We start from the raw sequence: 17,433 nt of genomic DNA, 5'->3' as shown, positions 1-17,433 counted from the left end.
TAATAAAATATATAATTGAGATGTGAGAGTGGGAATGATGAGTAATACTAAATAAGTGATACAGGTGCTGTATAGACAGTGTTACAGTGTTATTGACCAGAACTGAACTTGACACTGTGGGTCAGAAGTCAGCTGTTCATCAGAGAGATGGCTTGTGGGTAGAAACTGTTCCGAATGTTGGTTTGGCGTACAGTGCTCTGGAGCGGCTACCAGAGGGGAGTAGCTGGAACAGGTTGTGTCCGGGGTGAGATGGGTCGTAGTGATGGTTCCTGCCGTTTCCTGACTCTGAGGTGTATAAGTCATGGACGGAGGAGGGTTGGCAACGATATCCTGTTTGCAGTCCTAACTGTCGTTGTAGTCTGTCCCTTTTTGGTGGCAGATCCAACAAGACAGTGATGGACGTGCAGAGGACAGACTGGAATGATGGCTGTATAGAAGTGGACCAGCAGCTCCTTAGGAGAGTGTGAGCTTCCTGAGCTGGCGCAGGAAGTACAGTCTCTGCTGGGCCTTTTTAATGATGGTGACTGTGTTGGGCTCCCATCAGGGCTGGGATATAGTGGATCCGAAGAAACCTGAGGATTCCACAGCAGACACAGGGCTGTTGGTATGGTGATGGGGGGACGAGGGGGGGTCTCTTCCTGAAGTCCACTTTCATCTCCACGTTTTGAGCGTTGTTGAGCTCAAGGTTGTTCTGACGCACCAAGAGCCAGCTGATCCACCTCCCGTCTGTAGGCTGACTCATCACCGTCCCGGATGAGGCCGATGACGGCTGTGTCGTCAGCGAACTTCAGGAGTTTAACAGATGGGTCTCTGAGGTGCAGTCATTGGTGTAGAGGAGAAAAGCAGTGGGGAGAGCACACACCCTGGGGGGCGCCATGCTAATAGTCGTGTGCTGGAGGTGATGTCCCAGCTCACCTGCGATCCTGTCAGTCAGGAAGTTTGTGACATACAGGTGGAGGCTGTCACAGTGAGCTGGGAGAGGTTTGGTGCTGGATGTCCGGGATGATGGTGTTGAACGCCGAGCTGAAGTCCACAACAGGATCCTGCATAGCCCCTGGAGAGTCGAGTGTTGCAGGATGTAATGCAGTCCCAAGTTGACTGCATCATCCCACCGACCTTTTAGCCCTGTAGGCAAACTGCAGGGGTCCAGCAAGGGGACTGTGATGTTCTTCAGGTGGGCCAACCGTCTTCAAAGGACTTCAGACTCAGCTGTCAGGGCGACAGGCCTGTAGTCATTTAGTCCAGAGATGGAAGGTTTTTTGGGGACTGGGATGACTGTGGAACGTTTGAAGCAGGAGGGAACTTCAGATAGCTCCAGAGATCTGTTGAAGATCTGAGTGAAGATGGGGGCCAGCTGGTCTGCACAGATTTTCAGGCAGGATGGAGACACACCGTCTGGGCCAGGAGCCTTTCTGGTCTTCTGCCTCTGGAAGAGCTGGCGCTCATCCACTTCACAGATCGTGAGTGCAGGTGAGGGGCAAGAGAGGGTGAGGTGACTGACTGAGGTGTGAGTTGGTGAGTTGGTGTGGGGGAGGGGTGTGACTGTGGCCTTTTCAAACCTACAATAAAAGCTGTTCAGCTCGTCAGCCAGCTGTTGAGAACCAGCAGTGTTGGGGGATGGTCTCCTGTAGTTAGTGAGAGTAGTTAATGACTGAGTTTTGAAATGGCCATATAAAGATTAGCATCCTGCATTACCGGAGCTTGCATTTTCAGGACCACATTTGTAGGACCCTCGTTTTAACTTGCCAAAGTGTCAGTCGCTAGCTACATTAACTGTTAAAGCCCTTACCCTAACCATCACAGAGTATGTGCTTAAATCTAAGTCAGAGATTGTACGCATGTCAACCGTTTCAGATGCACACATTGGCTGTGCCTGTTAACCTCCTTGTGTTTCTTTGCAAGACTCCCTCCAATTCACTAGGTACCACTTTTGCAAAAAACTAGGGTCCTAGAAATGGGGACCTAGGACTTTGGTGACTCCTAAAAATGCAGCCTCTGGGGCTTCAGCTTACTAATCTAAGTAAAGTCTATGTACTAGACAAAAACATTCACACACTCCCTCTGCTTTTCAAGGCTCATGCAGAGAAGCCATGAAGGGGTTGCAACTTGGCCTGCTAATAGGCTAAGAATATGCAGAGCCGGATGCCTCTCCACGGGAGGTCTTCAACATTGCAATTGCAGTTGAGGAGACAATTGTACTACAACATTAAAGACGTGGCATGAAGCTATGCCATGCTCATGGGTGTTGTCTACTGTGTCAATCTCAAGTACCCCTAGCATCTAATTTTGATTAAATGATCGTGGTAAAGGTTTGTTGGGTCGTCTTCTCTTCGCTTAGGTGACTGTGTGGTGTTAACTTGTTTAATGAGCTTTGATGCTCACAAGTCTTTAAAGGACATATTACAGACATAGAAAAAAAATGTTTGTACCCTTCCGTTAAAAGAAAAAGAAAAACCCTGAAATAACTTGAAACTGACAAAAGTAATAATGAATAACAATGTACTGAAAAGTAACTGATAAATCAGACATTGCTTTGTAATTTTGGTTTTGGAAATAATTTGACCATAGGAACATAAGGTTTGTCCTGCAATTAGCATCACAGGTGTCTTCAAACTTGAAATCTGTCAGCCTGCCTATTTAAAGGGTAAAAAGTATTCTCTGTGCTGTTTGGTATCATGATGTGTGTACCACACTGAACATGGACCACAGAAAGCTAAAGAGAAAGTTGTCTCACGAGATTAGAAAGAAAATGATAAACAAGCATGTTAAAGGTAACAGCTATAAGACCATATCCAAGCCGTTTGATGTTCCTGTGACTGCAGTTGCGCATATTCAGAAGTTTAAAGTTCACAAGACTGGCAACCTCCCTGGACGTGGCTGCAAGAGGAAAATTGATAACAAATCAGAGACGGATAATCTGGGCTCTTTGGTTACCCTTCATATCATCAGTCTCTTTGATTTATCATTGATTTTCCTCTTTTTCCCTTATGGTCAAATTATTTCCAAAACCAAAATTCAAAAGCAACGTCTGATGTCAATTTTTATTTAATATTATTTTGTCAGTTTCAAGTTAGTTCAGAGATTGTTGTGTGTTTTTCTCTAATCTTTGCAAAGCTTCTAGCCCATCAAAATTAGTTAACTCCTACCAAACTAGATTCATAGAATGAGGATGGTAGCAGATAATATTAGACGCCTTCTCCACATTGTGGATGCTGTAGGAGACAGTAAGACGCCAATGTCACTTCTTTCTCTTCAAGCAATGACAGCCTTTGACTTGAGTGGTCATTTTTATGGTCAGTCTTAGAGGTGATGGGCTTTGGTAACACTTTCATTGGTATGATTAAAGTTATGTATTCTAACCCCCTCAGTCTGAGTCTCTTTGTGTCCAGTTTACAGATCTTCACGTCAAGGCTGCCCCTTGAGTCCTGCACTATTTGTCCTCTCCTCAGAGCCTCTGCTTCAAGCCATTCGCCTATTGATTATGGTGTCACAAATATGTATTTGTAATACACAGCATCACCTCTTTCTATTTGCGGATGACGTCATGGTCTTTTTAGAAAACCCCTCTCAATCTTTTCCTTCCCTTTTATCCCTATGCGAGGAGTATTAGGCTTTAAATTTAACTGGTCAAAGTCTGCATTACTTCATTTGAATGATTATGCTCACAATTCAATCATCCTTGTTGACATCCCCATTGTTAAAGAGTTTAGATATTTAGGTATTGAGGTTTTCCTTTGCGTAAACCAGATTATAAAACATAACTATTCTGTTGCTCTGAACAACATTTTGAAAGATATGGAAAAATTGGTTGGTTTCCCCATGTCGATTCAAGCTTGTATCTCTGTGGTTAAAATAAGTGTTTTACCCAAGATTAATTTTGTGAGCCCCATGCTACCTCTATCCCTTCCTTCTTGTTATTAGCACAAATTACAACCAGCGGTGTCTAAATTCATCTGGAAAGGCTTAACCCTTGTATTGTCTTCACTTTTGGTACCTTCTCGTATCCCTCGGGTCAAATTGACCCGTGACTTATTTGGGGGTTTCAAAACAATTCTGAAGTAAAAATTTACTTCACAAACTAACAAATATTGTCTTTATCTCAATTTAAAACAATTGCGATAACATATATGTTTAAGGAATGCAATCAGTCTCTACTAGAACACAATTAAAAATGAAAGTGTGGTTCGGTCTTTTGTCATAAGGTTATAATTCATGTTAAAAATCTACTGTGGAAAAAACAAGTGGTCATATCTAGAATAATTTTCTGAATGGAATCAGTAATACATGTTTATTACAGAGAATAAGGTAAGGCCGTTGATTTTCAGGTAGAAAAATGTAACTTGGACCATTTTTCTTCTTGTAAAAATTTTAAATGGGTAAATTTGACCCAAATACCATACAAGGGTTAAGACGTCTACACTACAGAGGAGGAAAGAGGATGGCGGTCTTTTAGTCACCAACATTATTTTTGGTCCTTTGTGTTAAGGCCCCTCTTTTCCTGGCTCAACCCAGATATGTCTGTTTGCTGGCGTACCTTAGAAAGTGCTATGACAGAACCTTGGTCACGCCATGACGTTATTTTTGCCAATATTTCTAATAAATAGTGCCAGCTACGCTTTGGCCTCATTATCTCTCATCTCATCAAAACTTGCTGATTGGCTGAAAAATATTGCCATTTATCATGTCACTGGCACACATTTTCTCTTTTATTCAACAATTTAGCCCTCTTGAATGATGGAAAGCCTATAACAGCCCCACAATGGGAAAAGAGGGGGGGTTCATTATCTAAAAGACATCTTTAGCGAGACTTGCTTGTTACCTTTTTCCAACCTACAAAACACATTCACTCTATCAAGGGGCGGCTGTGGCTCAGTGGTAGAGAGGTTGTGTGCCAATTGGAATGTTGGTGGTTTGATCCCAGGCCATGTCCAAGTGTCCTTGGCCAGAAACATTTGGTGCAGGGTTGCTGACTCTTTGAAGGCCATGCTGTAGACTGGTGCTGTGGCCTTCTTGCTTCTATTTGCGTATGTTTTTGGTCCCTTATCTTGTTTCTGTCTGTGTGTGTGTCTGCTTGTGTGTGCGTTTGTGTATGTCTGTTAACGCCGCTCTTGCTGTTGTGTAAACTTTAATATTTCATAACAAATCAACATGCTACAACGCCACGTCAAAATGTAGCCACAACAGAGAAGAAACCGTGTTCTGCTATTAGCCAGCAGCAATTTCTTAAGTCCATTGCTCTATTTTTTGCAAAACTGCAAAACTTTTGAAACCTACAGTGGCTTGAGAAAGTTTACACACCTGTGCTAAAGTTGATTAAAAAGAGGAATTTAAAAAACACCTTTTGGAAATTGATCTTAATGGTTTAATTCAAAAACATTAGGAAAAATCCAACCTTTTAGGGACACCAATTTTCTTTGTGAATAAATAAATGTTCTTCCTTAAAATACTGGGGGCATCAGTATATACACCCCATATGTTAAATTCCCATAGAGGCAGGCACATTTTTATATTAAGGCCAGTTATTTCATGGATCCAGGATACTATGCAGGATACTATGCATCCTGATAAAATTCCCTTGGCCTTTGGAATTAAAATAGCCCCCACATCATCATATACCCTTCATCTTAATGCAAATCAAACCAGCTATTAAGCTAACTGAAATAACACTATTTCAATCTTTAGGTATGTTGAAGGGTATGTGACGATATGGGATTAGTTTACTCACACCTGCCTGCCATCTCCAATCAACAACAGTATTTCAACCCCGGCTCTCACATGCTATCCTGATTTCTCGAGTGTCTGTGCCTCTGCTTTTATGTTTAACTTACCTCTTTTGTTTTTTTCCCCCCGCAGTCATCACCTCCACTCCTGTTTCCCGTCTCCAGTCAGCTGGCATCTCCTTTCGGTCCCCCAGCCACGGCACCCTGCTTCACCCTCCCTGGGAGCTGGGAGTCTCCCACGCCCAGCTCCAGTGTCTTCCACTCGGGTCCTTGCTCCTGGTTCTCCCATGCTTCCCCTGAGTATCCTCTCCCTCGAGACTCCCCAAGTTTCCCCGTCTCTGCGTCCCTGTCCCTGTTGTCTGCTTCCCCACTTCCCCTCTCATCTCAAATAAATCCTTTTTTTTGTGAGCCTTGCATTTGAGTCTTTCTGTTCTTAGCGTAACACTATCAATATGTAACAAGAGTTATCTCAAGACACATTACAGATAGAGTAGGTCTAGAACCCTATTGACACTATGATTTACAAAGAACCAACAATTCAAGTAATTCCCACAAGGGCAAGAATTAAGTGGAACAGTGGCCAGGAAAAACTCTCTTTTAGGAAGAAACCTTGGACAGACCCAGGCTCTTGGTCTGACGGGGCCAGCTGGGGGTGTAATGAATAGTAGCAATAACAGTTACAATAAAAGATAATGGAACAGTGACTATAATTAGTAGTAGTAATACTAGTTGTAGTAGTTCATGGCAAAGCAGGGCACTGCAGGGTGTTACAAGGCACAGCAGGGCACCGCAGAGCATAGCAGAATGTAACAGGGCATCGCAGGACGTGTAGCAAAACCACGGCAACAGCTGCAACCATGATTTTGGTGCCTCCCTAATCTAAGGAAACATGCTGGGCGAAAAAAACATGAGGACTCCGGGGAATAACTCCCCAGAGCTAGGTTAGTAACAAGCATTTCTGGGACATGGATAGACACAAATGGAAAGAGAGAGGAGAGAGGAGCTCAGTGTGTCAAAGGAAGTCCCCCGGCAGTCTAAAACTAAAAGCATGATTAAGAGAGACAGGGTAAGGAGAGGAGCCTGGTCCGGCTAGAACTCTCCCCTGCTGGATCGGGCTGTACTGCCCTGCCTCCCTCTAGTTTGATTATATTATTGACTAATTGGTAAATGAATCTGACGCCTATGACGAGAGGCAGGTGTGCCGGGCAAGGTGAACACTGTGACTCCTCACTCCCTAACTTTTAGCTTTTGTAAAGATATTTCATACATAAATCTCATTATTCATATTTTACATCCTTCACACTATGACAAAACAAACAAGAATTGCCAAAAACAAACAAACAAATAAAAAAATTAAACAAAATGAATGATGACACAAAACTACAAAACAAACAAATCAAAGAACATAGTAACTGCCCTCAGATAACTCTTTTGTCGTAATCCCTAACATTAAAATAAACATTTATAAAATCAAATTCTCTGTGCAACTGCCATATCTTCAAAAAGTCTGAGGTTCTATCTCTACTTTTATTATAAATACTGACAACTAACAAGGTAACTTGAGAGTTCATTCCACCAATGGACTATTGCTGGGGTTTGGAAACCTTCCACCTTAAAGCTATGCACTTCCTAGCTGCCATCAAAGCAAGATCTATGTACATACTTTCATATTTATTCCACCTGTCAGACATATTAATTCCACAAAGACATAAATGAGGTGAAAGGGGAACAGATATCAGATTGGTAACAAATTTTCAAAAATAATGAAAGTTGTTCACAATAAAGAAAAAAAAAACTTTCAAACAAATGTGAAATTTAATAACCCTTATCATACCAACATTTTAAAGTGTCATACCATATATCATATATCCCAACAGGAAATCCCTGGATTTCTCCAAATTGGGGAAAAAAGGGAGAACTTCAGCATATCGCTTTGACAACACAGCGGACAGGTTAGGCTCTACCTAAATACGTATACTAGAAAGAGTTTGCTATGTTTTAAAGACCACGCAGAAATAGACATTCTGGCTCTGGATGCCATCAAACGGGATCTCCGGTCATAATCAGTCCTTCACTGACCAATCAGCATTCATTTCAGCTGTAATTTTCTAATGTTAAACTCAGATAAAACTGAAGTTATTGCTCTTGGACCCAAGCACCTTCGTGACGCATTATCCAAAGATATAGTTACTCTGGATGGCATCACCCTGGCCTCCAGCACCACTGTGAGGAATCTTGGAGTTATCTTTGATCAGGACATGTCGTTTAATTCTCACATAAAGCAAATTTCAAGGATCGCCTTTTTTCACCTACGTAATATTGCAAAAATCAGGAATATCCTGTCAAAAAATGATGCAGAAAGATTTGTCCATGCATTTGGTACTGTAATTCTCTATTATCAGGCTGCTCGAAAAAGTCCATAAAGACTCTTCAGCTGATCCAGAATGCTGCAGCACGTGTTCTGACGGGAACCAGGAAAAGAGATCACATCTCTCCTGTTTTAGCTTCTCTGCATTGGCTTCCTGCAAAATCTAGAATAGAATTGAAAATCCTTCTTCTCACCTACAAAGCTCTTCATGGTCAGGCACCATCTTATCTTAAAGAGCTCCTAGTACCTTAAAACCCTGTCAGAGCACTGCGCTCCCAGAATGCAGGGTTACTTGTGATTCCTAGTGTCTCTAAAAATAGAATGGGAGCCAGAGCGTTCAGCTATTAGGCTCCTCTCCTGTGGAACCAGGTTCCAGTTTGGGTTCAGGGGGCAGACATCGTCTCCACATTTAAGAGTAGGCTTAAGACTTTCCTCTTTGATAAAGCTTATAGTTAGGGCTGGCTCAGGAAAATCCTTAACCATCCCTTAGTTACGCCGCCATAGGCCTAGACTGCTGGAGGGACTTCCGATGATGCACTGAGCACCTCTAAAATTGAATTGAATATTGTTAGGGAGTGAGGAGTCGCAGCATCCGCCTAACCCGGCCCACCTGCTTCTCGTCATAGTTGTCAGCTTTATCTATCATATGATCAATAATATAATAAAACGTCCCAGAAATGCTTGTTACTGACCTAGCTCTGGGGAGTAATTCCATGGAGTCCTTTTGTTCTTTTCGCCCAGTATGTTTCCTAGGATCAGGGAGGCTCCAAAATAATGGTTGAAGCTGTCGCCATGGTCCTGCTACACATTCTGCGATGCCATGTTACATCCTCCCACGATCTGCGGTGCCCAGCTACGTCCTGCTGTGCCTTGTAATGCCGCACGGTGCCCTGCTATGCCATGAACTACAACAAAGAACTACTACAAACTACTACTTTTGGTGACTGTTATTGCCACTCTTCATTTTAACCCCAACCAGTTGTCAGACACCCCCTACCAAGAGCCTGGGTCTGTCCGAGGTTTCTGCCTAAAAGGAAGTTTTTCCTCACTACTGTCGCACTGTTGCTTGCTCTGGAGGAAACTACTAGAACTGTTGGGTCCTTGTAAATTCTGGAGCATGGTCCAGACCTACTCTATCTGTAAAGTGTCTTGAGATAAATTTTGTATGAATTGATACTATAAATAAAATTGAATTGAAATTAAATTGCAGAATAGAACAAACAAGAGTGTAATTTTCAGTGAAAACAATACATGTTAGAACATTACCATTATTACCTGATAAATGTACTGTATGTTGGACCAGATACCTCTCTCCATCCATTATTTGTAACAGAAAGATTTCCTCTCAATGAATAAACTTCTATTATTCCAAATTGGGACTGTGTGTGGGGTAAAATTATGCTTGTAATATATCAGTTTCCAATAATGGAGGATTTGTTGAAGAAAAGCAGAAAACTTGACTGTTAGTTTAGAAATATCAAAGTCCCATTTTAATTACAAATCTACACCGCCAAATTTCCTGATGATTATGGATGTAAAATCAAACCAAAAACTATCACCTTCCTTTCCTTTCCTTCAATTTTTACCATTTTAATTTGGTGGTACCATTCATTGGATCAAAGTCAATTGCATTTAACCCCTTTCTCAACAGATTTTACAATAGCATTTCTGCCAACCTTATATAATGATGCTTATTTTTATATTAAATTAGTTATAAAGTTATTCTGATGAATTGTCTTGATTGACTTATAGCGAATATCCAATGACTAAGCTTAGTATATAAGTCTAGACAAACTCTCCATCTTCGTAAGCAAAATATGTCCAAAGATGGATAAGCTCCCTCTGAAGCAAGCGAGGACCCAGGAAGCAAGACTATTTAGGATAGTTCTACTTTTCTGTATATGATTTTCTATATTACATGTTTCCCTGATATTCTTATACCTTGTATCTCCCTAAATATGTAACGTCATTGGGATATTATATATATAAAAGCTTTAGGGAATAGAGAGATCTCATTTAGTATTGCTGGAATGTCTAGATGACACTAGTAATGACCAATGAACTTCCCATAACATTTAGTGGTTGGATGTTTTGATAAGGATTGCTAATAATTCAGCCACAATAATCGATAACATAGGTGAGCTTGGGCAACCTTGACAAATACCTTGTTTTACCTCAAAACACGTTCATGTTTCATATGGCAGAGAAACCAAACTACTAATACTGTATATTCATATAGAATTTCAATTAACCTTATAAACTTTTTCCTAAATCCAAAATATTCCAGTGTCTTTAAAATGAATGGATTGGACTTATTAAAGGAGATTTACCCTTGGTTAACACTTCTTTACTAGATATAATCAATATGTTTTCATTAATAGGTTATGTACCACAGTCATTTAGCTGTAATAGAACCTTTTTTTAAACACTCTTGATCCAGAGGTCTTAGCCAACTAGAGATATCTAATCTTCCCTTTCTTTCTGGTCCTGATCCTTAAGAAGGTATTCGCTAACCTGGGCCCGTATTCATCAAGCCTCTGAGAATTATTTATGAGAACTAAGAATTGATTTAAGAGTGGGCTTAAGCAATTCTTTGCTCAAAGCTGCACTTTAAACTTTGTTATCAAGCATCTTAGTCGTAACTTAAGCAAAGTGTGTCAGTGTCAGTTTTAGAGATGATTCACGACACTTTGCTGTGCCACAAATGGGATTTTGGATGACGATATAGGCATGGCCCAATCACTGAATAGATGTTCTTATTTAAGAATATTTTCAGATAAATTCACCTTGAATAGCGAAATTCCTAAGAGGAGTTTACATTCATCAGTGCCATCACAAGACCATACTGGCAACTTCTAAACACTCAAGACATCTCACGAGCTGTCTTAAATAATTGTGAGAGTAAGAGTGATATAGCTTTTTCAAAAATATGATAACTTGCTTTTATAGTTAAGTTTTAAAGTAGGAGGACATTTCATAAATTCTCAGCAGTTAAGACTAAAATGGCACTTTTAGAAGCTTAACGGCCCAGGTGTCTGGCTTTCTACATAACAACAGTTTATTTGAGGATTAGAAAGCCTGGGCTGGGAGTCTGTTATGGAGTTTTTCTGCTCTATTGGGACCTCAACAGTGGCTTTTGTGTAAAAAAAAGAGGGAAGACTTTATTTAATCAACTAATATGTAATTGTTTTCTATTAGTATAGTCTATGAAAATAATTACCATCTTCCACCTGCAGTAAATACGAGACAGCTACACGTTTGTCCTGCAGAGGCGCTGTTTTCTCTGAGGGCACACGGTTCTCTTTATACATCCATGGGTACACGTCTGCAGGGTGTCAATCGAAAGCCCGCCCACCATCCAACAAGGGCCGCTGCCTACTGAAAAAGAACTGCGCAGCGCCTCCAGCACCGTGGCCTCTTATTATTCATCCATGACTGTGGCACGGCAGAGGGGGCTCTCCACTCCACGGGGCTAAAAACCGCATAACCTGGACTACCACATATATTCACTAGCTCCTATTGTCTTTTTTTAACCAACAAACATGACAGCCACCATTATTTCTCCTTTCTTCGAACACAAAGAAGTGCCTAACAAGGTAAATGACGCCTATCCGGGAGGAATCGGTCGACTGTTTTTTTTTTCTTTCTGCAGAAACCATGCTAACATTAGCCTAGCAACTTTTGTTACAGCAAGTTTCATGTTAAGTTTGAGGGCAGTATATCGCATCACCCCCACGATTGGTGACTAGTTGACGTTAGTACATAAATCTCGGACTCGTCAACGTTAAACGCGATTCCGCTTCTTCAAATAAGTTAACTTTGCGTTACGTTAGAACTTTTTTACGCTGCTGGACAACTTATTGGCGCAAAATGGCATAAGTTACAAGGTAACGTTAACGTTAGTGTCTCATAGCCAGGACTATCGCCGCAGCGCTGTAAGGTTAAAGTAGTTGAAAGGTAATGTGGGTAACGTTAACTTAAGTCAGTGTTTGTTTTAACTTTTAGCGACATAAAAAAAGCTAAATCTGCCTTTGCACCTGCCTTCTGTTTTAACGTTGTGAATGTTGCGTTAACTAACATTTAACTGTCTTTTTATTTTAATTAATTCCATGCCCTCTGGAGTCTGAGAAACTGAGCTGTATGTATCTACTCAATCAGTAGGCCTACGTTTAAAACTCGGCATTTACTAAACTGCTTATTTACGATTAAGGCCATAAAGTCATTGCTGCTGCCCATGCTTAATTGTCTTAAGTAACGTTACCGCAACAGAGGAAAGTGTAGCTACGTTAATCAAATATTGAGGCAGAAAGAGATGCATAGGAGTAACGTTAGGCTAAGTATTCCCAGAGCAGACCGTATTGTTGAACCAATCAGTGTACGTGGATATGCAGTGCAGATGTGTACATTTTAAGATTGATTAATGCAGAGTACTGTTAAAGTAATGGTAAAGACTCAACATACACCATAGTGGCTGCAAGGCGATGTTTCTCATCTGCTTATTAATTATGTATGTTACTTATGATTCGGATTCAAAAACAGAAATAGGAATATTTTGAAAGTGTCATATGACTTGGGCTCAAGGGTTAAATAAAGATTAAAAAAAACAAAACAAAAACTCTCTATCATGCTCTGTTAACATTTATTGTTTTAACGTTCATTTGTGTTGGATACAGAAGCCCTAGCTGATTCCTAAGTAGTATATCTCAGTCTGGATGTATTGAAAACACGTTTTGATACCATGCTGCAGGAAATGCTCTGTAATATTTAGGCATGTGAGTAGTGTGTAACTGATGTTGTAAACTAAAGGACATTGGGTCCAAGCTTAGCTTACAAGATGTAAGACTAAAAATCCTCTCTAAGTAAATGTATGAAGATTTTAATAATCTGGAACCAGTAATAGTTTAAAACTATGTTTTCAGTTCCTAACCCTACTTGAAACAACATTGACTACTTTCAAATTGCCATTCCCATGAGTCCTTTGGGTACAAGGCTCAGAAAAGGTTGATAAACAGCACATGTCAATTGCTGACCATTCTAATCACCAAGGATGAAATGGATTGCTTATTGAACTGTCTGAGTTATTTTTTTAATTACGTGTGTTACTTTGCAGAACAGTAAGATGTTCAACTACAGCAACAACATTAACAGTCTTGGTGGATCTCAACTGTCGTCTGTCCCCTGCTCCAGTGCCAACTTCTCCTCCTGCACCCCCATTGAATCCCTGCAGGACAGGAAGGTGGTGGGTGCCCCCTCTGCAGGAGGCCTGTTTCAACGCCGTCACTCAGTCAGCCTCCCAAGTGCAAAGTTAAGCCAGAACCAGTTTGTCAACAACCTTAAAAGGGATCCTTCTGTGTTGTTGGGTAGCAGCTGCAGCAACAACAAGGAGAACCATTTCCGTGAGCGCTCCTTCTCTGAGCTGGGGGATAGACAGTGGTCTGGCAGTCAGGTGTGTGTGGATGGAAACAGCCAAGTCAACCCAAGCCGCTATAAGACCGAGCTGTGCCGGCCCTTTGAAGAGAACGGCACCTGTAAATACGGCGATAAGTGCCAGTTTGCCCACGGCATGCATGAGCTGCGCAGCCTGAGCCGCCACCCAAAGTACAAGACTGAGCTGTGCCGCACCTTCCATACCGTCGGTTTCTGTCCGTATGGCCCCCGATGCAACTTTATCCACAACGCAGAGGAGCGCCGTGGGCCCCCTCCCCTTTCCGCCTTTAACAAAATGGAGCGCCCTCGGCTGCAGCACAGCTTTAGCTTTGCCGGCTTCCCCAGTTCCAGCAGCTGGCAGGACAGCCCCGCCTCCATTACACCGCCACCCATGTTTTCCACCGAGGATCTGACAGAATGGCAGAGAAACCCCTTTGCTTACTCCGACCAAGAGCTTGCCAGCCTGTTTGGGCCCAGCTTGGGGCCACCACCTGTGTCCAAGCCTCAGGGTCCAACCCCACCTTCCCCAACCACCTTCTGCTTTTTCCAGCCCATGTCAGGTGGCTCCCCCTGCCATCCAGGCTCTCTGTCTGACCAGGAGGGCTATCAGAGCAGCCTGGACAGTCAGAGCGGCTCTGAGTCCCCTCTCCTGGATGCATCCCGTCGCCTCCCAATTTTCAGCAGGCTCTCTGTCTCTGATGATTAAGGTGTCTTCTTCCCTGGGCTTGAGATGGGAGTAATGGAAAGAGTTTGGAAGAGGGAGACAATTCACCCTCCTAACTCCCTTCTCTTAGCCCTGTTAACAGAAAAAACAGACTCCTCTGTACATTGTTGTAGCCAGTGAGTCAAATCAGAAAATCCAGATCAAGTCTCTTACAATATTATTAGTTTGTAAACCAGAATCCTATTCATGCACAGTGTTGCAGTGTTGTGTGTATTGCTACACAGCCATTATTATTATGACCGCCTGTGCCACAACCTTGACACCTCCTAGAGGCTTGTAACAACTCGGTGTTCAATTTTTAAAAGGATCATCACTATAAAATAAACAGGAGAAAGTCAGTAGAATGTAAGATTATAACAGTGCCTTGGCATTTATTTATGTGAAGCCAACAGTAATTATTATCACTATTATTGTCTAGTTTATTTCCAAAAGCCTTCTGAGTCAGGGCTTTGACTGTAACTGCTTATTTATCAAAATATATTTATTGCTGATCCTAAGTATTTTTATTTTGTATTTATCTGGGTAATGAAAAAATAGAATATATATTTTCTTTCATGTGAAATTATGATCTTCCGTATTAATCAAATAATACCTTTTTAACAGTTAATACATTATACTGCAATGAAATGTTTTGTAACATTTTGAAAGTGAATCTTAATTTAAGACACAAATGTTAAGCTTTTTTTATTTGTTTGCTCCTCCCACATGTAGGACTGCAGGGTTAAGGTTCTCTGATGCAGTCTGAAGGCACAAATGCACTGGAAGTGTCAATATCCTAGAGACAGCTAGAGTATGCTAGAGACAAGTGTTGTCTTTTCAGTGGGGGGTTTTGCAGCTGACATCAAGTTCAAATGATGAAAAAAGTTAATGTAAGTAATTGCAAACTGATCAGGTAATTAAGCTAGTGCCATACAGTTGTTAAGCGTGTGGACACACCCTTAACAACTGTATGGACTGTATGAATGCCTGTATGAATGCCCTTGGGGTGCAGGTGGTGCTAACAGTTCTTATGGCCAACTTGTACAGCATCACAGCTGTTTAGTGTGACGGCTTTATCACACCTGATAATCTTTTGGCTTTCTAGCCGGTGGGTCTGTCTGGAGCTGCTCAGCTGCTGTTTTTTTCCCCTTCCCTTTGGGTCTATTTTTGTCAGAGCAGCATATCTCTCAAAAGTGTGAATTTCACAGTGAATGTAAATTAATGCCCATATTTATTGGCAATTATAATTGATTTTAAGGCCTTTCTACCATGTTTGGATATTGCACTAAAATATTTGGAGAAAATAATTTTGTTTTCTTCAGATAAATTTACATGGAACAGTACATTCAGTGGTTTAATGTCCATTCAAGTATACCAATGTCGATGTAGAACAATCAATCACAGAGCATCTGCATATACAATATTAAACAGCACAATATTAAAGTGTGATTACTAATATTTATACATTTATAATTTATCATATTGAATTTAATTTATTTAATTTAATATTTGTACTAAATTTGAATGAATTTAAGTGCGTTATAATCTCAAAACCCTTAAATGTTTAACAATTTGTGTTGAAACCCAGTTTCCCACTCCCACCTGCATCTTATAAAATGTCAGATTGCCAGATCGAAATGCCATGTATAAACCATAGCTTCTGTTGTGTCTCATCCCTGTTGCATTTCTGGTCATCATATTTTCCATTCTGTAGAATATAAACTAGCTCTGGAACAGTCCTGTTTTCATATTAATGTATTTTAGTGGGATTAAAGCTGTAGTGTGTAACTTTTTGATTAATGAACATCCATTGTCAAATGGAGCTAATTGAGACTATCAGCTCCATACAACTCTTTCTGTATTTCTCAGTAAGGCTGTGTTCAGAAGATTGTGTCATCGGGTGACAGAAACTTGAGTGAAGATAATTACCTCTTCTGAAGAGTCCCATGTTTTTTTTTTCTAATCCTCTGTGTCCTTTGCTACTAGCAACTGCGTGGCGAATGGGTCGGGGTGGTGTGCGATCACGGAAGGCTTGTCTCATGCGCCAACAGTTTTGTTGTCATTACTTAGAATTCCTCAAACTACGCACTATAGCTTTAATTCTCATGAGTCACTGAGTCCTAAATTGAGTAACGAAATCAGTTACTAGCACTTTGAGTTACCACAATGATGATGTAAAGGTTTTCTTTGACCACTTTTGCCCCTGAAAGTGCCTATATATACATACATACATACATTTATTCATTCCAGGTTTCCCAAATGTTGTGCCTTCATATTTTTCTATAACGGAGCAGATACAAGCCTAAATGTATTCCTGTAGGTTAGAGGTTAACAGGATTGTCACATGAAAAATGGTTGAATGTATTCTCCAGCAGCCATTGCTTTTTCTACAGTAATTACTTTATTCATGGTTTATTTTGTAAATGTAAGATTGCAGTTAAAACCATTAAAATTATTTTTAAATAAAGTATTATATTGAATGTGTGAGTTCCTGTGAATGAATTTGGTAATGCTTATATTCAGCAGTTATCCCGAGCACAACACAGGTTAGTGGTTAGTCGTTTTGATAGAAATGCCTCCATTACTGCCTATAAAGCTAGTATTGACAAGTGTGTGTGCGAGTCTATGCTCCGATATCTTCCGATAGCCTTGAAAAAAGTACTTTGAAGAAGTTATTTGACGCTCCTATTCAGTTTTGATTAAACTAGATAATACAATTGTTCTGTGGTATATTATGCATGTATTTGTTTTACAAAGGGGTTCACCTGAGCCTGGACATACAACAGTGATAGCAATGATGATCAAATCTCTACAGGGTTGGTAATCTAAAGCTGTTGCCCTATTCAGTATATTAGATATAATCAATATGTAGTCCCAGCTGATTAATTAAATTCAATTTTATTTATAGTATCAATTCATAACGAGTTATCTCAAGACACTTCACAGATAGAGTAGGTCTACACCACACTCCATAATATACAAGGACCAAACAGGTCTAGTAGTTCCCTCCAGAGCAAGCAACAGTGCGACAGTGGTGAGGAAAAACTCCCTTTAAGGAAGAAACCTCGGACAGACCCAGGCTCTTGGTAGGGGGTGTTTGACAACCAGTTGGGGTTAAAATGAAGAGTGGCATTAACAGTCACAAAAAATTGTACTTTGTAGTGGTTCATGGCATGCCAGGGCACTGTGCGGCATTACAAGGCACAGCAGGACGT

The 17,433-nt window shown here is 40.9% G+C and overlaps 2 protein-coding genes and 1 long non-coding RNA gene across 3 annotated transcripts in view; 2 read left to right on the top strand and 1 right to left on the bottom strand.

Moving 5' to 3' along the window:
- LOC116705898 (uncharacterized) overlaps positions 1–15,171 on the top strand; it is a 27,177-nt gene extending 12,006 nt beyond the window's left edge. Inside the window, exon 3 of the long non-coding RNA XR_004336077.1 lies at positions 14,434–15,171. This is a non-coding gene — a long non-coding RNA (uncharacterized LOC116705898). The remainder of the gene's footprint in view (positions 1–14,433) is intronic.
- The window catches only part of mdn1 (midasin AAA ATPase 1), a 1,030,807-nt gene that overhangs the window by 277,492 nt on the left and 735,882 nt on the right, over positions 1–17,433 (bottom strand). The gene's annotated exons all lie outside the window — the stretch shown is intronic.
- zfp36l1b (zinc finger protein 36, C3H type-like 1b) lies at positions 11,441–14,321 on the top strand. Its single transcript, XM_032542360.1, has 2 exons — positions 11,441–11,684; positions 13,199–14,321. Exons 1-2 carry the CDS (start codon positions 11,631–11,633, stop codon positions 14,219–14,221), a joined length of 1,077 nt encoding a protein of 358 aa, XP_032398251.1. The 5' UTR covers positions 11,441–11,630; the 3' UTR covers positions 14,222–14,321.

This window comes from Etheostoma spectabile, chromosome 18 (assembly GCF_008692095.1).
Source record: "Etheostoma spectabile isolate EspeVRDwgs_2016 chromosome 18, UIUC_Espe_1.0, whole genome shotgun sequence".
NCBI classification, from domain to species: Eukaryota; Metazoa; Chordata; class Actinopteri; order Perciformes; family Percidae; genus Etheostoma; species Etheostoma spectabile.
Note: the sequence above shows the minus strand (reverse complement) of the source record. Positions and strands in the feature narration are given on the sequence as shown.